The sequence below is a fragment of the Alternaria rosae genome (assembly GCF_020736505.1).
Source record: "Alternaria rosae strain MPI-PUGE-AT-0040 chromosome Unknown BKA58scaffold_2, whole genome shotgun sequence".
Taxonomy (NCBI): domain Eukaryota; kingdom Fungi; phylum Ascomycota; class Dothideomycetes; order Pleosporales; family Pleosporaceae; genus Alternaria; species Alternaria rosae.
The window spans coordinates 1502153-1520918 of record NW_025763571.1 but is presented as its reverse complement, the minus strand read 5'-3'; the positions used below and the strand labels follow the sequence as shown (position 1 = coordinate 1520918).

Sequence of the window (18766 nt, the reverse complement as noted above, 5' to 3'; positions counted from 1 at the left end):
GAGGTACCGAGCCACCACCATGAGAGAAGGCGCGGTCTGGTTGTCAACCTCACTCAATTCAATTTGTCTCATCCATATCATGTATCTAGCCTGAGCATGGCATGGAGTGCATGCTTCTGCCAGTGGAGTCCGATGGCCATCTCTGTACGTGTAGAAACACAAGAGCATTCAATTTGAATTTACTGAATTTCTTCCTAATCGTTCCTTGCTGCTGACGATGCCATCAAGAGTGCCGAATTACCGTAACGCCACCTTCTAATGCAGTTTTGGATATCATTGAAGCCCTCTCATCTCATCGCATTGACCGAATCATTTGCAGTAGTTTGCAGGAAAGCTGCCCTGCTTTCCATTAATTTCGCCCTGCCACCAGTCCTGTGAGCTTTGCGTCTTCTTGATCACGCGAATTCGGTCGCCTTCCCTGAAGTTCAGATCGCCATCCGTGAGACTGTCGAAATCATACATGGCCGTCACGTACTCGTACTGGAAAGATGCTATCTTCTTCGGTGGCGGTGGGGGCGGCTTCTTCTTCCCTGCGGCTGGGTTGGGCGATGGGGGATAACCGCTTGGAGTTGACCCGTTTGAGGCAGAGGCAGCCCTATTAAAGTAGGAATCACCGTTGGTTCCATTTGAGTAAGAGGAAGCCTGGGATGTAGAAGAGGCACGACGGCCATACATGTCTTGCCCAGCGCTCAGATGGGGTGAACTGCCGATCTTGGGTTTTGAGGCGCTGAGAGAGCTGTACGAGGGCTTGTTAGAGAGGCTTATGGGTGGGCCACTCTCGGAGGTCGACGACAGGGTTTGGGACGGCCGCGGGGGTCTTCCGCCTCCTGTAATGGTGGGCACACTGTCGTTGCTGCTGGCTCTGCGACCGGGCATGACCTTATTCCTAATGCCAAGGCCTGTCATTGTCTCTCCCTTGTCTGGTAGTCTCATCGGCAAATGGACCGCCTTGCCCGTCTTCAGCAGGCCCAGGCTGGTCTCCATTTCCTGGCGCAGGGGTGTAAAGTTGGAATCCCATAGGGGTATGACTTCCTCTGGCTCCGGTGGCGGATCGGGGTATCCTTGCTCATGTGAATACTGGTGAAGTACCGTGTACAAGTTCCCAATCAAGTTATTTTGTAGCACAATCTGGTTGGCTAGGAGGTGTGGCAGAATAGAGAAGGTCGCGGCATTCAGGCGTGGTAAACGGTCTCGGAGGTTCTCGTCGGCGAGTTGGTATGCGTGTGTGGAGCGCTCGAGATCGATTTCATGTTTGGCAAGAGCGCTGTTCTCGCGTTCCGAGCGCGTCTTCTTGGCCTGAAGGGTTTCGCAGCGGCTTTTGTAGCGCTCGTAGTCGACCTGCAACGGCGTTGTCAGCATAGCTCACAGCGTGGTTCAAAGGCTGACCGACCTTTGCATCCTCTCGCTTCTTGATAGCCTTCTCCATAGGCTTCAAGGCGTCGCGAGCCAGCTTCGCGGGGATGACCAATTTCCTGTCAATGTCCTTAACTTCCTCCATCATGTCTGTCTTGAGTTCGGCAAAGGCCTCGTGTAGGCCATGGACGCGCTCCAGGACGGCAGGTGGGGTTTCGGCATGTGCATGGGTGCTGTTGGAGCCTTCGCCGCCGAGTGGTTTGAAGATGGCGTATATGAGCTCGACCGACGTGAGTTGGTGGTTGAGGATGTTGGTCCACGCGTCCCGCCATTGCTTCGCTGATGCTTCGAGCTGAGGGGCGGGTTAGTTGGAGATTCGATATCGAGCTGTAGTCCAGGCTCCTATGCCACAGGTATAGGACGCATAGCAGTCCATTCAAGTGGTTGGTTGGTACTGGATGAGATGGGTTTTGGGATGGCCCCACTAGTTCATAGGACCGAGCAATGTGAGATGATAAGCCACACCAAACGTACCTTTTCCAACATGGTCTGCGAGTCGGTGAAGTCCTTCAGCATGGCTTCGACATCGGCCTCGTTGGGCGTCCTCGTGAGGAAACGCCCCGTGATCCTCTGCATGCGCTGCATCTTGCAATGTGATGGCAGCTATTGTGTGCGACGCAGGCCTGAGGTAAGAAGGACAGAATAATACGAGATATAGGCAGAGGGCAGTAGGTAATGCTTGCGCGTCGACTAGCGGTGGCTGTGCTCAGTGCTGTGTGTCAATTGAGGTGAAGGTAAGCAGGGGTACCGAAGGGCCCCGCACCAGGTTGACGCGACAATTCGCTGCCCACTTGGACCGATTAGTTGTCTAAAGTGGAGTGTGGAAGACTCGCGGGGAGGAGTGATTTGCTAGGTCCCGCCTTCGACGCGGGAAGCGAATTCAAATTGCAGTTACACCTGATGCCCGCGTTTGGTTCCGTCAGCTGTGGGCTGGACGGCATCGTGATGTGAGGCCACCCAGCGTTGGGCCGCCGGGTACGAAGACGTGTCATGACTGAAGTGGAAAAGCCTGTGGAACGCGTACCCCTGGTGTAATTCCGGTGAAAGCTCAAGGGCATTAGGGTTTTAGGGCTGGGTAGCCGCTGCCGTAGTCTGCAGGCGCTAAACCACGTGCTCGCGCGCGGAACAGCAGGATAGCAGGCGCGGTTTGTTCCGCCGAGGCGCGTCACCGTCACATCTCTCGACCTTCACCCTCCGCAACGACCCCGCCCTATGCCACCCATGCACGCCCCGACGCGTCTCGACCGAACAGATACGCGATGACGGCCCCTCTCCGTAATACTCAGCATGCCTCTGCGATCGCTGCAATCACCGCCTCCCAGAATAGCGCGCCTGTGGCAGAATTCCGTTGCCTCTATACACAAGACGTTAAGAGGAAGCAGAAACGATGGCAAGATGGATATCTGAAATTTCATACCTTCAATAGCCGGGTTATGGTGTATGATCAGGCAAGGAATTTTCTGGGAGATACCTATCACAAAGACAGCAACGAGCTGCAGGAGGGAGACGAACTCAGCTTGAACAATGGCGCTCTAGTAGAGGTCGCTGAGGCCATGGGCATCACACATACCGACCTGACACAACTACTTGAGAAGAAAACGAAAGAACAGCCACCCCGCCCGACCGCCCCTTCCCAGCCGAAACCGTTCCAGAGACCATCGTCAGTGGCGCCGACCAATGCCCAGCTCAATGCATCCCAACTACGCCATAAATCGCTGAACACACTGCTCGGGACACCGAAAGGGCCACTTGGAAAGGCTCAGCCCATGAGGTCTCCATACGAGGCTCGCAAGGAAAAGGAGAATGAGCTGGTTGAGGAACCCACCCCGAAAAGACAAAAGACTAGCCAGCCACGCACAAACTGGAGAGCATCTAGCCCAGTCCAAGAAGACAGTCCCATAGCGAAGAGAGACAAAGCGGTACATACAGAACCTTCAGACGCAGCGAATGCTCGGAAACCTTCCAAGTTCATACCGCCGACAGTGACTGTCATCACAATAGAGTCCGAGTCCGACCCCGTCCCAGCGTATTTGTCCGATGTCACCCTTCCGAGCACACCGCCGAAACTTGCCAGAGCAAGAGCACGATCTAGCGCACTTCATACCCCAGCACCACAGCCCGCTATACCTCAGCAGCCACTGGCACAAACTCCAAAGATACCCAAAGGCAAGGTGCCAGTACCCAGTGTACAAGCGTTGGAGACTCCAAAGCAACGAGCACCACCATCTTCGCCTCCGGTGAGCGCCTCGAATCGCCTGACGAACGTCGACTTCGCGTTACAACCAACAAAGCAGCCACCCAAAGACCCCACTCCGCCACCGCCTTCGCCTCCTCCTAACCGCAAAACGAAATCCCTTCGATTGTCTGCGGGTGTAAAGCGCGGAACGTTGCTGTGTCAGTCTCTCCCTCAGAAGACTATAAGGGCAGGTAGTGAGGCCAGAGCGACCAGTTCCAACGTCAGAGCTCGGCAGGTATCGCGTCTCACGAGCAAGGAGCCATCACCTGCAGTATCACAGAAAAGTGCCCCGCCACAAGAGCTCGCCTCTGCAGCGTCGAAACGGGTGGCTAAAAGCAAGCGAAGAAATATAGAGGCACAGGATGGTGTTGGTCTCGCGCCAAAGAGAGCGAGAGTCTCCAAGTCTCCACCGCTACCGTCGCCGAGTGTCCTTGAAGATCCAGAAATCATACATGGCTTTATGGACCAGCAACTGATAATCCCCTCGTCTCCACCTCAGCCCCAGGCCGTATCTCCTCCCCCAGAGGCAGTCTCGAAGCCCAAATCTACTACTACCAAGCAACTAGCGAACAAAACAGCAGCTGAGCCACCACCTAAGCGTCACCCTACAGAGTCGAAATCTCCCCCACCAAAGGAGACAATCCGAGAAGCACAGCCAAGAAATAATGTCGTGGACCAGCCTGCATCAGTGCGTAAAGCCCCTTCGCCTCTTGTACCCGCACTTGATCCACCGATATCAGCATCGAGAGATGTCTCGCCAGCGCATAACGAAGCTTCCGAAACACAATCACGTACATCATCAACTTCGCCTCGCAAAGCCCCACTCTCAACTGGCGGATTTCCCAAGCGGCCAGCGAAGCGACTGGAAAAGCAATCGGTCGCATCACCCTTAGTACAGGAGGAACCAGCTCCAGCTCCAGCTTCTCGTAATGAGTCTGCTCCTCTTCCGCCGCATCCTCTTCGTGCGAATAAGAAAGGCCCCATGATGAGCACGACGGAACTAGCATCTCTTCTACAAAAGCCGCAGAACCTAGCTAAAGCTCTCGCAGACCCAATCGAAGATGGCTCGAACATGACCAGTGCAGGCAAGTCGCCGAGCAGAAACTTCAGGCGCGTGAGAAGCGAGAACGACGCACCAATACCCAGTACAGCAGATGACTGGGAGAAGCGCAATCTACCCAAGACGTCCAGTAATTTGACGGACAGCCTAGATGATCCAAATGCCACTACCGTGGCCGAGGAACCCAAGAAGAAGAAAAGCAGTGGGCTGGATGCGCTCATCAAACGAACTGATCCTAGGCGGAAGTTCAAGAGGACGCAGAGTCTGCAGGTGGAGACTAATGTTCCGACGGCTGCTATGGGAGAGGTCGAACTGCCCAGTCCGGTTGTGGATAAGGATGTTGGGCCGTGGAGTACGGAAGCGAGTGATCTTTTTGATTGGAGGCCACCTGGAAGAGATTAGGGTAGCGAATGAGTATGGAGGTTCGGCGAGTTACCTTGGACTGTTAGCAAATACTGGCAACCATGTCATGTCGTATGAGAGTATGTAGCGATGATATTATGATATTGATACCCTGTAGCATCGCAATAACAGTTGCACTTTTTTTTTCCACCGGTGATGGTATTCATCGTCACGACAGAATCATTAACTTAATTTTCTTCTTTCCTTCGGCCTTCTTCATCCCCATGGAATAGCTCATTTTCTTTTTTGAAATACACACAAGTAATCCCCACAGAACTCTCGGGAGTAAATATTTAGAAAGCTATCAAGTCGCTGTAAGGCAAAGCAAAGCACCCCGTTGGATAGTCATATTTCTTATGCTATGACATACCAAGCCCGACTCCACTCATGTGCGGTCATGCTGGTCATTTTGATCCACAATCTCTCATAAGATTGACATGGTCTGTTTTTCGGTCACCAGAACATAGAACGGTGTAGTCATCTTCTCGAAGAAAGGCGAGAGATGCCTTGAAACCATGAGGTGGTTGTGAATACTTTCCGTTTTTGCTTCTAATATTGTAGCTGGCGGCGAGGCAGACAGAAGACAGCATGACACGTTGGCAGGCTGGTTTTGAGAATAGGGGAGATGATGTTGGTGTGATAAATGTGTGACTTTGATGGTTACACCTCAGTCAAAACTTTGAACAACACACATGCTTTCGGTACTCACATGTTATGATAAAAGAACAATGTCTGGAGACCGCACCATACATCTCTAGCCTGATCTTTTTTGGAGACCCTCTTTTTGAGAAGAAGAGAGTATGGGAATGAGGAAAGAAAACAGTCGTGTAAAGACGTTGCTTTTACATATCGACTGGCCGAAAAGGTGAGAACGATGTCGGCAGTGTAGTACAGCACTTTGTATACGAAGTCTGCGGAAGAGCAAACATGTTGACATCGCTTACTCATTTTGAACTTCGGAGATTGTAACAAGAAGACGTAGATCGCCCGTTCCAGTAGCACATAGTGGACGAAAAGCACGTTTTGGTGAACCCAAGGACGGTGTAACATTGACAATTTTTGAAAAGGTCTGATCTGAGTGACGCGGTTTCGTAGCTCGCAAAGGACGCCACTTCCAACCGTCTTCTAGGAATCTTGGAGGGAAGAGAACGATACAAGCATACGCTCGAGTCTTTTCGGTTGCCTGAGAGTATTGAGTTGTCACTGCGCGAGAGATACAGCGAATTAGGCAGGATCCAGACCGAACACATGCGACGAGCTTTTCGAAGTTTTGACATGTCGCAGTTACAAAGATGAAGTGGTAGAAAGGAAGAAGAACACACTGCGTAGGGCGTTTATATACCATTGACAGTCACTACTCCCCAAGGAAAGACACGAATGTGAAAAGAGTTTACTCATCATTCTCCACATAGCTACCAAAAGATACCCCAAACGCCAGCATGCTAGCTTCACGCCCGCACGACTTAGCCACGTCCAGACGAATCCTGGACTCCAGAAAAACCATGGCTATATATACCAAGCAAAGCAACGTTGACCTCGAACACTTCAAAGGCCATTGCTTGTGAACACAATGAGGATATATACGCAAACACCTCGTCCTAGCCAAAACAACCAAAACGCCCGACTCTGCGACACACACGAGCCACGAGGTCCAAACCCAATTCACATCTTGACCACCATGTCTACGATGTCTTGGTCTGCTTCTTTGCTGTTCCGATATGCGTATTGTGCACCTTCGTTGCGAATTTGAGACTCGTAATCGTCTCCTGGAGATGTGCTTGTAGCGGGCTGACCATGACGAACATGAGGGTTTTTGAGTTACCGCCCAACGAGTATTGAAGAAGGTATGTGAGCTATGTAGGTGTTAGTACATGGATCGGTCATCGCCAGTTCTGTGTAACATACCTTCGAGTTCCTGTACGGTACGTGTGTGCCCTCCTTTGCCGAACCAAGAGCGTTGATCACGTCACCCAGACAGCTCAAACTCTTGTTGATGTTTTGCGTCTCCTTGAGGCGCGCACCTTCAGCTTTGGAGTGCTCGAGTCGCTCAGATCCGGCAAGATCGACCAGGTTGAGTGTGCCTTCGCTCCTCTCACCGGTGATCTCGTTGGTTCCAACGAGCTTCAGGATGAAAACAGAGTGACTTCGGCTGGAACGCATGTTGGCCTTGGTAGCCGCTACCGTCCTGTTCTTGTCGGCAGTCATCAAAATCTCCTCAACACGGCTCGGGCCGTCAAGCTTGACACTGACTGCGTTCTCGAGGATCGTCTGCTTTTTCGCCGGATCGTGTCGCACCTCCACCTTCTTCTTGTCCAGATCTTCTGAGCGGCCCGAGTAAGTCGTTATATGTCTCGTTGTAGACTTCGAGGAAAGAGCCTTCCATGTTGTATGTCCAGCCCTTCTCTTGCAATCGCTGCGCTTCGTTCCAGATCTGGGCTGTTGCACGTGGGATCATGCCGTCAGCCGAGGACATGGTGAACGTCTTTCCAGCTCCTGTTTGGCCATAGCAGAATATGCAGACGTTATAGCCATCGAGAGCGCTCTGCACGAGCTGACTGATCTCCTCAAAAACTTCGCTGTTCTGCGAGGCTGGACCAAACACACGATCGAAAGAGTATGCATAGGCGGAGGTGATGTCCTTGCCAGTCGCACTTTGCTTGCTTGGACCGAGGACTGCCACTTCTTTGCTGTCGGTATCGGTGTCAGGGAACGAGATTTGCGCTGGGTTGCGTTCCGTGTCATGGGTTGGCCGCACGCGACACATGACTCTGATGTTGCCCTTAAGTTCCTGCACCTGGTTGAAAAGCTTCCGTCGCAGTGTTTCCTCTTGACGAAGTTTGTCCTCCGCTCTTGCCGCAGCGTCGATGGCATCTTGCATTCGCTGATGAAGGTCGTTGAAGGATTTTGCTTGCGCCTGACTGTCTGACTCGAGGAAGTCAATCTTCTCCTTCATTGCCTTGTTCGACGCATCCAATGTAAGGTTGTTGGTCGTTGATTCTGTAAGTTGTGCTTGGAGGCCATTCTTGAGCATCCTCTCACGATCGAGTTCGGATTTGACGTTGGTGAGCTCGCCCTGAACGAGTTGCGCTTCGCGGTGTTTCGCGTCTGCTTCCATAGCAGCCGCTCGGAGTTTTGAACCGTACTCCTCTTCGATCTTTTGTGCTTCTTGTGCGCGCCTGCTTCGCTCCGACTCGGTGTCGGCATCCAGCTTCTTCCGCAAGCCAGCTAGTTCCTCGTTGTGTTCTTTCAGCAGCTTATCGATTCGTTCGTCAAATTCGTTGCGCATCTTCCTTTCTGCCTCATCTCGTTCCCTCTGCATTCGGTCGGTATCCTTCCGGTGCTGCGACTCCAAGTCTTCGACCTCGTTGCGTAGCCTTCGCCGTACATCGTCGACTTCATATGTGTGTTTTTGTTGCATCATCTCGAGTTCCATCTTCACTGACTTGAAGCAACTTCGTGTATCGTCGAGCTCAGACTCTAAGCCCTTGTTGACGATTTCTAATCGCGCACGGATGGCCTCGAGTTCCGTGACTGTTAGAAACGGCGTTAGCATGTTGTCATCGAGTAGAGGCGAGATTGGGGAGCATGGTCCGTGACATACCGCGACTTTGAAGTTGTTGGATTGATTCCTTGTAGTCAGTAGCCTGTCGCACGTCTGTCTCCATCTTCTCCTTGAACATGCGGAAATCGCGTTCCATAGCCTCCATGCGGTCGTTGTAAAAGTCTGGACAGCGATCGTTAGTGAAGCGATTCAGAAAAGGTGGTTGTGCTGATCTCCGCGGTGTAGTAGATGAAGGCCGATACGATGACGGGTCTACCTGCTGCTGCCGAACAGGCGTAGTTGTGGGCTGGGGAAGATGGGACTGGGGTTTCTTTGGCTTCAGGAAAGGATTCGTCCCGTTGTCAGAAGTCATACCACATCCGACCTGACTGCTATGCACGTCTGCCTTGGCCACGCCCAATGTGAGCGCGCCAACCGCGGTGCAGATGTCGTCGCAGTCGGTGTCGGCGGGTTCTTCGATGACCGGAGTGACGGAGCGGAAGTGGGAAGGAGATGAGACCGCTCGCGGACCTGACACACAAGCGATTCTCTGTTCGGATGCACTGAGGGAGGTTGTGTGCTTCTTCAAATGAGAAAGCATACCACCAAGCGCTTTTGCACTGGCGTAGGGGTTCGTAGACATAAGAAATGGTTGCACACCTTTGCGCTCTGTTTGCTCACTGTCGTCATCATCGTCTCGGTTCAGCATTGCTGTCGCCGGACGCGGCCCTTGCTGATAGGACTTGCTCCTAACATGGCTTCCGTGGCCGTAGGCTGACTTTGGCCTCGCAGCTCCGGTAGTCTTAGGAGCTCCACCAACACTGCCACTGAGAGTCGACGTTGCAGGATGTCTCGCTGTCGGTTTCGAAGTAGCGCGCGACGTGGACGCTGCGAGTCCACGTGCCAAGCTACTTTTGATGCCATTCGAGATCTTGGACGGCGGGGGTACTTTTCGAGAAATCGGCTCGCCGGCTTGCTCTGCAAGCGTCTTCCGTTGCTTGAATGCAGGCTCGGGTACTGGTAGAGTCAGCGACCTGTCCGGTGCGACTGGTATAGAGAGGGGCAATTTACAGCCGGAGGGCTTGTGTTTCGCCGTGGGTATCGGCATTCCACTTCGTGCGTTCGCGCCGGCTTCGTGCAATTCGCCAAGGGCTTTAGGAGGCGGCGAGGTGATGTGGGAAAAGGTAGACGGTGGTTTGATGCCCGAGCGCTTCGCGATACCCTACAATGGTCGTGAGATTAGACTCGAGTCGGGCAAGGGATGGTGATACGTACAGTATTCTCGTTGGCAGTGTCCATCATTGAATTATGTGTACCCACGTCTAGCGAAGGGAAAGATAACAGTAAAGCATACCCCGGCGCGGCCAAAAGCACAAGCGCGTCGTCGTTGTCGTTGACGTTGGTGTTGTGGATGTCGGATATCGATTGTTTGGGCCTGCGCTCGGACGGTAAACAGAGGAAGGCGCGATCCCTGTCATCGCATGCTAGTTTCGGTTAGCCGGCGCAGCGAGAGCAACGCCTACCTCGAATGCAGCGTCGTGCAGTGTCGATTACGCCAGCCTCGGTGTGCGAAGTATTGTCGGATGCAATCGTCGACTCCATCTAAATCATTTCAACATGACAACATGTCAACAACCAAACATTGGCAGGTACACGTCATCGTCGATGTTCAGCTCGACTATTAAGCAGCTGATAGCTATACTCTTTGTCATCTGAAGCTGACGCGGCGATTCAAGTGCGACATGTCTCTATGAATCGACATTAGAGCTGTTCAGCCGTGTCTGCGTATGTGATGGCTTATGACCCCGCGCTTCGAAGTCAAGCTTCCTTGCTTATCTTCAGCCTGGGGGCCACAATCTCTCTCCTCTTCGAACCAACATCCACCTCTCTATGTCCGGAAATGCTCTTGATACTGCCTCTCCCATGACATAGTTGAATTTCTCCATATCTGAAACCTCCGACCGACCGCCATGGAAGAGGCGTTGAACGTCCGGGAGTCAACGCTTTGCAATAAATGCTCCGTCTTGCGCTTCAACGATAAAAGGCTAGGTGGGCACAAGGCTCAGAACAATGATGGACAAGAAATCTTGAGTTTCATTGTTGGAAACGATTCCCAGGAACCGTGCCAGCAACTACGGTTGGACTATTTACAGCACGACAGTTTGCCAGACTTGCCTCACTTAAAAGCCTCAGCTGAAGCGGGATGTGCGTTCTGCGCCATCCTACGCAGTATGGCACTTGAACTGGGCTTTGCGAAACCTGCTCAGGTGACATTCAAACTTTGTTACTGCTGGCATACCCGGACGAGACCACAGTACGGGCTTTCCACGCTCGTTGCGAGTTGGCAATCTGAGCATATCGAGTTTAAGACGTTATCTAAGTATAATTTCGTTTTCTACATCGACTGCGACGAAGGTGATAGCCGACCATAGATTCCGGAAGCTCTTACTAATCGTACTAGGCAATTGTCAGAGATGGCTCAGAACAGCCCTTGCTCCACGGACCCAAACGTTATGTGAGGAAAATGTCGCTTGGATCAGGCGAGCTTTAGAGAAATGCAGCACCGAGTGCAGGTCGGCCTCGACATCAGATCTCCTACCAGCCCGCCTTATCGACCTTGGAGGCGGCGACCAGGGAGAGAGCATCCGTTTGATAGAAACTCAGGACACACAAATGCAGTCCCCAGGTCTCTATGCCACGCTCAGCTATTGTTGGGGTACAAAGGAACAAGCTACACGACAAATCACGACTACATCAGCGACTTTGTCTCAACGTCTCGACAGTATTCACTTCGACGAGATGACGCCCGTGATGCAAGACATGGTCAGAACAGCACGAGTGCTATCAATCAGGTATATCTGGATTGATGCACTATGCATTATCCAAGATGACCTTGGAGACTGGACGCACGAGGCTGAGCGTATGGGATCCATCTATGCGAACGCATTCATCACAATCTGCGCTATATCGACTTACTCTTGTCTGGATAGCTTCCTTGATCGACCTGCCGATTCGGTTAGCGTTGCGTTTAAATCCTCAATACAGCCTGATATAGACGGATGTCTCAATCTGCGCCCTCAGCGCCGCCCACTGGTCACGGCTATCAAGCCTCCCTTGACCAGACGAGATGCGGATATCGATTCTGGTGCGTGGTTCCTCCGCGCTTGGACGCTTCAAGAAGAAGAAATGTCACAGAGGCTACTCTGCTTTGGGGCTAGGCGAGTTCATTTCTCGTGCCCAATGCAAGAGATGACTGAGATGGAGGACATTCACTCAAAAGCTGCATCGATATTCTCGCATAAACTGCTGCGTTATGAGGAAGGGGAGCCTGACGAATATATTCGCAGAGAATGGCATAGACTTGTGAGCTCATACGTTCATCGCCAGAGTACTAAGTCCACAGATCGCTTTCCTGCAGTAGCAGGGCTGGCGAAGCTAGTGGCTGAAGCAACTAAATGGACATATGTTGCTGGGTTGTGGAGAAACTCATTACTTGAAGAGCTACTTTGGTACATCGTCTTCCCGCATAGCTGCCCCACCAGAGAAGAACTCTTGGAACGACTCGACGTCGGATCCACCGATAAGTATATTGGTCCCTCTTGGAGCTGGACCCACTGCCGCAACATTAAGTTCCCGGAATTCAACCCGACAAGGTCTAGAAATTTGTGGCTCGATGAGATGCGGGAGATAGACTTTCGTTCGGAGTGTCGTTACCTAGAAGCTACATGCACTTCTGAGAGTATCGATGCGAATCCCTATGGACGACTTAAAAGCAGCAAGTTGAAGATAAGTGGCAAGATTATCAAGCAAGACACCCATTGGAGGAAAGACTTATTCACATCTATCGCAACGTTTGTCCCATGGCTAACCGTCACGTACAAGTCCTGGGTCGCCCACTGTGATGTTGATTGGAATCTTGGTTTCATAAACGAAGAGGTGAAGGGGACAGACGTTTCTCTTTTACTGCTTGCGAGTAACTACGGGCCCAATAACGATTATGATAGGAACAGATGGGCGATCAGTAGTGAATCTTCGAGGCTATTAGAATACGACGAGAACGGCATCATGACAGAGGAAAGTGTGCGAGCGTGCGAGATACCAAGCAACCGTAATGCATACGGGCTGCTCATACATCCCATCGATAACGGCGCTAGATACGTCCGAGTCGGTCGGTTTCGAGCTGGAGAAGTAGGCGCATTGTTACCATTCATGGATCGCCCGTTCGAAGACATCGAGATCGTCTGACCAATGCTGAGAAGATACCGTATGCTCAGACAACAACCACATCTACGTCACCTATCACGGCTTGGGGTTTCCTAAAACCTCTCGACTTACCTCGTACCTGTTGCGGCTCGAAAATAGAACGGCAGGAATCTAAGCAACCAAAATATCCGCAACGCCATCGATAAGGAGTAACAGGGGCTGAGAGACAGGAAGCGCAGAAGTTGACAAACACAGGACATAAGCTATGAGTTCAGCATTCCATTGCATACAGTTACTCTAGTAGTAATCCAAAGGTCTTTCTTTCGGACTAGAGTTTAGGTGCCTAACATATCACATGAAACGACCCAAATATTAGCCTGACCAGGTGTCTGTTTTGGGTTGTTCAACTTGTCATTCAATGAGTGTGTTCAGTGGTAGCGAAGGCAGTTGAACTATGAGTGAATATTGGCCTGAACCAGCATCAAAAGGTAACAAACTCTTTGCGCCAATTTACCTAAAGAATTATTTGGAGGTGCCCTTTTTCACCTTACGTTGAGGCCCAAATCATTGACTACATCTGAATACAAATCACATCGCAGAGAAGAAGTCAATGACGCGGCGGAATCATGAGGCGTGCTAATTCTGAAATTATATATCCATGTATTCTGTCCTTATCAAGGAATACAATGCTTTAGAATAGCCATAAAGCCTTGGCCTACTCATCGATCTTCACTGTGTTCCTGTTCCTCCACCGCCCTCTCTACTTAATCAACCTCACAGCCCATACCTCCGTCTAACGTTTCCTCCTTCCCCAAACCTTCAAAAACTCCACCTTCTCCTCGACCCCCAACCCAACCCTCTTAACCCTCCCCAATCTCGCCAAATCCTCCGCAACCCGCTCAAGAACCTTTTGCTCCTCCTCACTCACAACGCCATCATCGCCATTGACCTGACCACCAACATCGACATCCATGCCATCACCCGCCTCACCATGCTTGCCACTAAACCCATTCCTAAAGTCCGGTTGGTCGAAGATATTCGTGTCGTAACCCGATGCCTTAACAGAGTTTTGTTTCGAACTGGATGTAGAGCGGGACGGCGAGTCCTGATTCCTACTGTTGTATACGCGCGAAGCGATGCGGACGCGCATTTGGTGTGAGGGTTTGCTGAGGAGGCCCCAGAACCAGGAGGGGTAGCCGCCCGGGACGGGTGTTGTGACGTCTTGAGGTGTGTAGCGGAGGTTAACGGGGTAGATTTTGGTCTTGCCGTCTGCGCTCAGCAGGCTGGGGCATAGTGGGAGGATGCCCCTGCCGTTTGTGGTGGTTGTTTCGGGGAATACGCAGATTATCCTGCTGGGGTTCTCGTCGGTGAGTTGTTGAAGGGAGACGAGTTTGGAGGAGTCAGGTGGGGAGAGGGCGGGTGGAGAGAATGCATGTAGTATCGCGCGGAAGAGGGTTATGCGTTCGACCTTTCGGTGGTGGGGGTATGAGCGGGTGAAGATGGGTTGGAAGATACCGGCGAGGTAGAGCGGGTCGAGGGGTGACGTGAAGGAAGAAGCGATGATCGTGCCGGCTTTGGGGAGGTTGTCTTTCGCAGAATGTAGCTGTCTGTGTGATGTGTTAGCAGCGCTCGACGTGTTCGGCCTCCAGACATGGCTCCAGTCTGGCCTCGTCTAGGATTCGACCGCTGTGGATATTTTGGCATACCCTCTCTTGACACCGTCAACCTGCAAGTCCACCCACCACACGCCAGGAATGCCCAGCATCAGCCATAGTACCCCATACTTCAATCTCCGACCCACGGATATCCATTCCAGAATCAGGAAGTAAAATAGTGAGAAGGCGAAGAAGAAAGGTGCGCGCACGCAGAAGAGGGCGAAGTATAACGGTTGCCAGATGATGCCGACCGGTGGAGAAGGAACAGGGAGGAATGGCGCTATGGCTGTACCTGCAGATATACTGTTAGCTATGGATTTGCTTTTGTGTCGCGAACGAACGGTAGTGGGTATCTGTCGCTGGCGGGAATTGATGACTTGTAGTAATGGGACGTGAGAGCCGGTGGCACTCTGGCACAATCGCGGAGGGATTACTCCAAACGTACCTTTGTCGCGGAACTGACTGTATCTCTCCATGACGAGTGATGTCTAGCAAGGGAAGATGCAGATGTGGGCGTATGGTCACCGAGCCATGTAAGGCGAGGCCAATTTACAGTAAACGCGAACAAAGCGTGCCTTGGCAGCAGTTGAGCGTTTTCACAGCGAGGCTGTTGCAACGAAGCAAAGAATTGAGGGGGCAGTGCTGCAGGTAACGGCTGGATAAGCTTCTTACGCTGGAAGGGTACAACGTGGCGAAGACGTAATGCGGGCTGATTCTGGGGCACTTTTGGTCACGCGAGTCATGTATTTTCGACATGTGAATGCCAAGACCATCGTTCTGTTGGTTAGTGAACGTCATGGGCGCAGATGACAGCGCTGACAGGAGGAATATTATGTGGTACGACACTTCTAGAGCATCTAGTAAGATTCTAGATTGCGGTCTGGCTATTGGAATAGTATTGACTATCGAGAAACTACCTGCCTGGCATCCGATGGTGCCTACAGGCGCTATTCGCTCCTGCCAAACTATGAAAACACACCTGTGAACGTACATGAGGGAAGAGGAAACCGAGTCAAACGACGAGCACCACCAATACACGCTCCAGTCGTGGGATGAATAGACGATGCATGTCCCAGCCAGCAATGCAAACCAACAACAAAGCACACTGTACAAAGGAAATGGTATTGATAGTACTGCAACGCAACCCCAAAGGGTCACACGCGCCGCATATGTAGAAAGGGGGTATGTGCCAATATTACTGCTTATTTTCGCGGCTTCACAAGCCAAATCGACTCCATTCTGCGCCGTGGTCCTCCTGTTTTGTTGCGTAAAAGAGGAATGTGACTCGTTGCAGCTCGGGCGCTGGTGGGGGTGGGTATCGAAGCACATTGCGCCGAAGCCATGCTCGCGGCACTGAAAGTCAAACATGCAGTCTGAACCTGCAAGACGCTCTTCAACCGCTGGTCTCGCATCTGCCCCCTCCAGACCGCCTCTCGATGCAGATTACAACTGATTACAAAGTACAAGTTGGAAGCCGCAAGAGCAGTGCTCCTACAGCTTCACCTCGAAGAAAAGTGATTATGTCGGCGCGGTGAAAAAGGGCATGCGCAAGTGTTCACTCATCACTGTCGTCTCAATTCATGCTTATAAAGCAACATCAAGCACCAGACTGACATCGCTGACCTGCTGGCCGGCAAGATCCTCAAGTACAGGTATCAGGTCGAGGAGCTCGTTGTCGTGTGCGTCAGAGAACCAGCTACTGATGGGGACGGCGTGTTGCGGGTGGAAGATGTACGACGTGGGCGAGTTGTCGATGATGATGGTATCTTTGAGGTCGCGACCGATCTGTGAAAGGTCCTGCAATAGGTTAGCATTGAGCAAGCGGAGACAACATTGGCGATCGTACCTTGACGTAGTTGCCCTGGTGGTTGTAGCAACTTTCGCGGAACAGCCGGTGGTGAACAACGCCGTGGATGTCAAGTTGGTCGAGAAGGGGGTCACCGTACTAGTATTATCAGTATAAAGCATGTGTTTGCGATTCCGTCGTGTGCTTACCTTTGAGACGGACGCGGTGAACACGACGACCTCGTAGAGCTCGCCCACCCTCTTCATAAACTGGTCGACGCCTGGTCGCTTGATGACATACACGTTGTGGTATTGGCCTTCAATCTCGACAGGGATGGTGAAGTCGGCTTGGTGCAGAATCTGGCACTACGTTAGCAAATCGAAACCAACATTGCGGACGTGAAACGTACCTTAAAGCTGCTGTGGACTAAAGTCTCATCCAGGTCGAGAACCAGGCACTTCTTTCCTTGGAACCTGGGTGCGATAGGTCCCAAAAGATACTTCTGTTGCTCTGCCGCCTCTGCAACGTCTGCAGTCTGATGCTGAACAGCGACCTGTCTCTCCGCAAGCGGGGGTGGTGGAGGAAGATCGACCTTGGGGTGTTCAGCCTCGGCCTCTGCGCTTGTCTCCTCTCCCTCTTGATGAACATCGTTAGTCGATAGCGGCACATCTTTCATCTCAATGTCGTTGTCGATCTGCTTCTGCTCCTCGGTCTGATCCTGTATTATGCGCTCTTGCTCTGCTGACGGCCGAGGAAGTACCGGAGTAGCGGTGGGCGTAGGGTTTGTGATGCTTATCTGGGGGTGACCAGTCTGCAGGGTGCCGGGCTGAGGCGGGGAAACTGTATCTGTTGGCTGCTTCTGGGATGGGCTTCTTGTCACGACCTGGGGTTGGTCTCCGACTGACGCCTGCTCGGTTGTGCCATCACCATGGCCGGGCTTGTCGGCGAGACCTGAACCTAATGTGTCGGTTCCCGTCTTCTCATCAAGTGGGTCTTTGGAGTCAGTGTTACTCGATTCCGCAACGGTGGGTTCCTGTTTCTTGATGGGTGTTGACTGGGAAGTGCGTCCAGCGGGCACCTTTTGGGCCTGCTTGACGTTCTCCAGGGGCGTAGAATCATCGGTTGTGCGAGACTCCTTGGGTGCAAAGCAGGGTAGGCAAGACAACAGGCCACCTGATTTCTTGGTCTTGCTTCGTGTCGATGCTGGACGGTTTGCGGTGGCAGGCATTGGGGGCAGTTGCTCGTTCTTCTCGGAGGGGGCAGCGCGCTGGTGGGAGCGCTTGCTGCTCGCCGTGCTTCCTGCGCGTCGTTTGCCCATGAAGCTTCGCTTGGAATGCTTGGAGCCTCGCCCAATGCTTTCAGCGTCTGCTGCGGTTGCGCCGCTGAGGCCGGTGTTGGGAGTCTCGTTGGACTGCGAACCGGATCGCGGGACGTTCAAGAGGGAACGCTTCTGGGTCGAGTCACCTTCAGTCGACGGGCCTTGCGACGAGGATTGGCCTGGAGCGAAGGAGTTGGTGGCAATGGCGCTTTGCATGGCAGCTTCATCATGTTAGTAATCAAGTATTCGAGGACGTCAACATGGTGGTAAGCGACAAACATACCGGTGCCGTTGGCGTGCTCCGACGGCCCTACTGCCTTCTCGCTAGACATGCGGGTTGCATCAGCAGAGAGCTGCGTGGGCTCGGTGCTCATGGCTGCGCGTCGAGTATGTCAGACAGGCAGCGCGCAGGTGTCGAGGGCGTGTAGTGATAGGCTCGAGGCGGGACTGAGGGCGCCCTGGGTCGTCGCGTGGTGGAACTCGCTCGTGGGTGGGAGCGGTGGCTGGCAGACTGGCTGGCAATGGCGTGACCCGGTCGCGATTGCTCAGATTGATGCGCGAGATGGAAGGAGCGGTCGCCGGTTCTCGCAGCTGGGGCAGTCGCTATCGTCGAGGGAGTCCGAGGGAGAGAGCGAGGGCGACGGGGAGCGAAGCTTGGATGCGCTGCTTGGGATGAGGCTGGTTCGCTAACGCGGACGGAAATGAGACGCCGTCTTTCACCGTCATCAGCGCCAAAGCTCCACAACAACTGCCAGTTCACTTGAGCGGCACGGTTTTCTCACACTGTCTTGACGCGACTGCGCCTATGTTTGCGATGCGGCTCTGCTGCTGCTGCTCGATGAATGCAATGCGCTCACGGCGACAATCGTCTTGATAGCAGTATCGGGGCTGTGCAAGACGGCACACTTGAGCGTGACAGGGGCCCTCTTTATGGGGGACCCCCAATAACCACAACTCGCCCCTAGCTCCAATCGCCCTAGCAGGAAGCATGGCCAGGCCCATATACAATACCTACACTCCGCGCTGCACATCTCCAAGGGCAGGACTATTCATCATTCATCTATCCAATCACGCCCTCGTCCCCATCGCGGACGAGGCGTGTCACACAGGGAAATGACAGCCAAGCATATGGCTCCAGGGCACATTAGCCAT

General features: G+C 52.7%; 6 protein-coding genes across 6 annotated transcripts; 2 read left to right on the top strand and 4 right to left on the bottom strand.

Annotated features, from left to right (window-relative positions):
• Positions 1–28: 28 nt before the first annotated feature.
• BKA58DRAFT_376427 (SH3 domain signaling protein) lies at positions 29–2281 on the bottom strand. Its single transcript, XM_046169523.1, has 4 exons — positions 2177–2281; positions 1888–2113; positions 1391–1705; positions 29–1338 (listed from the first exon to the last, which is right to left on the bottom strand). Exons 2-4 carry the CDS (start codon positions 1996–1998, stop codon positions 310–312), a joined length of 1455 nt encoding a protein of 484 aa, XP_046028883.1. The 5' UTR covers positions 1999–2113; positions 2177–2281; the 3' UTR covers positions 29–309.
• BKA58DRAFT_376426 (uncharacterized protein) lies at positions 2282–5262 on the top strand. Its single transcript, XM_046169522.1, has one exon. The coding sequence runs from the start codon at positions 2673–2675 to the stop codon at positions 5109–5111; it is 2439 nt and encodes an 812-aa protein (XP_046028882.1). The 5' UTR covers positions 2282–2672; the 3' UTR covers positions 5112–5262.
• Positions 5263–6568: 1306 nt separating this feature from the next.
• Positions 6569–10308, bottom strand: BKA58DRAFT_452041 (P-loop containing nucleoside triphosphate hydrolase protein). The gene is made up of 6 exons (XM_046174410.1): positions 9928–10308; positions 9724–9874; positions 8713–9669; positions 7474–8642; positions 7017–7418; positions 6569–6964 (listed from the first exon to the last, which is right to left on the bottom strand). The coding sequence occupies exons 1-6, from the start codon at positions 9952–9954 to the stop codon at positions 6794–6796; spliced, it is 2877 nt and encodes a 958-aa protein (XP_046028881.1). The 5' UTR covers positions 9955–10308; the 3' UTR covers positions 6569–6793.
• A 110-nt stretch (positions 10309–10418) lies between these two features.
• BKA58DRAFT_417646 (heterokaryon incompatibility protein-domain-containing protein) lies at positions 10419–13298 on the top strand. Its single transcript, XM_046172644.1, has 2 exons — positions 10419–11067; positions 11114–13298. The coding sequence occupies exons 1-2, from the start codon at positions 10623–10625 to the stop codon at positions 12895–12897; spliced, it is 2229 nt and encodes a 742-aa protein (XP_046028880.1). The 5' UTR covers positions 10419–10622; the 3' UTR covers positions 12898–13298.
• Positions 13299–13469: 171 nt separating this feature from the next.
• Positions 13470–15212, bottom strand: BKA58DRAFT_353937 (uncharacterized protein). Its single transcript, XM_046168606.1, has 3 exons — positions 14956–15212; positions 14562–14802; positions 13470–14462 (listed from the first exon to the last, which is right to left on the bottom strand). Exons 1-3 carry the CDS (start codon positions 14984–14986, stop codon positions 13649–13651), a joined length of 1086 nt encoding a protein of 361 aa, XP_046028879.1. The 5' UTR covers positions 14987–15212; the 3' UTR covers positions 13470–13648.
• An 882-nt stretch (positions 15213–16094) lies between these two features.
• BKA58DRAFT_308192 (HAD-like domain-containing protein) lies at positions 16095–17830 on the bottom strand (the record flags this gene model as incomplete). The annotated part of the gene is made up of 4 exons (XM_046167192.1): positions 16095–16307; positions 16357–16455; positions 16506–16655; positions 16706–17830. The coding sequence occupies 4 exons, from the start codon at positions 17828–17830 to the stop codon at positions 16095–16097; spliced, it is 1587 nt and encodes a 528-aa protein (XP_046028878.1).
• Positions 17831–18766: the final 936 nt, after the last annotated feature.

What these genes read in the sequence shown, in the direction of transcription:
- BKA58DRAFT_376427 (XM_046169523.1), bottom strand. Translation starts at nt 1,998, where the DNA reads ATGCAGCGCATGCAGAGGATCACGGGGCGTTTCCTCACGAGGACGCCC. An exon ending in CGCAGACCATGTTGGAAAAG is followed by an intron (nt 1,706 to 1,887) that starts GTACGTTTGGTG and finishes CCCGCCCCTCAG; the next exon opens with CTCGAAGCATCAGCGAAGCA. An exon ending in AGAAGCGAGAGGATGCAAAG is followed by an intron (nt 1,339 to 1,390) that starts GTCGGTCAGCCT and finishes ACGCCGTTGCAG; the next exon opens with GTCGACTACGAGCGCTACAA.
- BKA58DRAFT_376426 (XM_046169522.1), top strand. Translation starts at nt 2,673, where the DNA reads ATGACGGCCCCTCTCCGTAATACTCAGCATGCCTCTGCGATCGCTGCA.
- BKA58DRAFT_452041 (XM_046174410.1), bottom strand. Translation starts at nt 9,954, where the DNA reads ATGATGGACACTGCCAACGAGAATACT. An exon ending in CCAACAACTTCAAAGTCGCG is followed by an intron (nt 8,643 to 8,712) that starts GTATGTCACGGA and finishes CGTTTCTAACAG; the next exon opens with TCACGGAACTCGAGGCCATC. An exon ending in TGGAAGGCTCTTTCCTCGAA is followed by an intron (nt 7,419 to 7,473) that starts GTCTACAACGAG and finishes GATCTGGACAAG; the next exon opens with AAGAAGGTGGAGGTGCGACA.
- BKA58DRAFT_417646 (XM_046172644.1), top strand. Translation starts at nt 10,623, where the DNA reads ATGGAAGAGGCGTTGAACGTCCGGGAGTCAACGCTTTGCAATAAATGC. An exon ending in CTACATCGACTGCGACGAAG is followed by an intron (nt 11,068 to 11,113) that starts GTGATAGCCGAC and finishes TAATCGTACTAG; the next exon opens with GCAATTGTCAGAGATGGCTC.
- BKA58DRAFT_353937 (XM_046168606.1), bottom strand. Translation starts at nt 14,986, where the DNA reads ATGGAGAGATACAGTCAGTTCCGCGACAAAG. An exon ending in CAGTCAGTTCCGCGACAAAG is followed by an intron (nt 14,803 to 14,955) that starts GTACGTTTGGAG and finishes GTATATCTGCAG; the next exon opens with GTACAGCCATAGCGCCATTC. An exon ending in GTTGACGGTGTCAAGAGAGG is followed by an intron (nt 14,463 to 14,561) that starts GTATGCCAAAAT and finishes CACATCACACAG; the next exon opens with ACAGCTACATTCTGCGAAAG.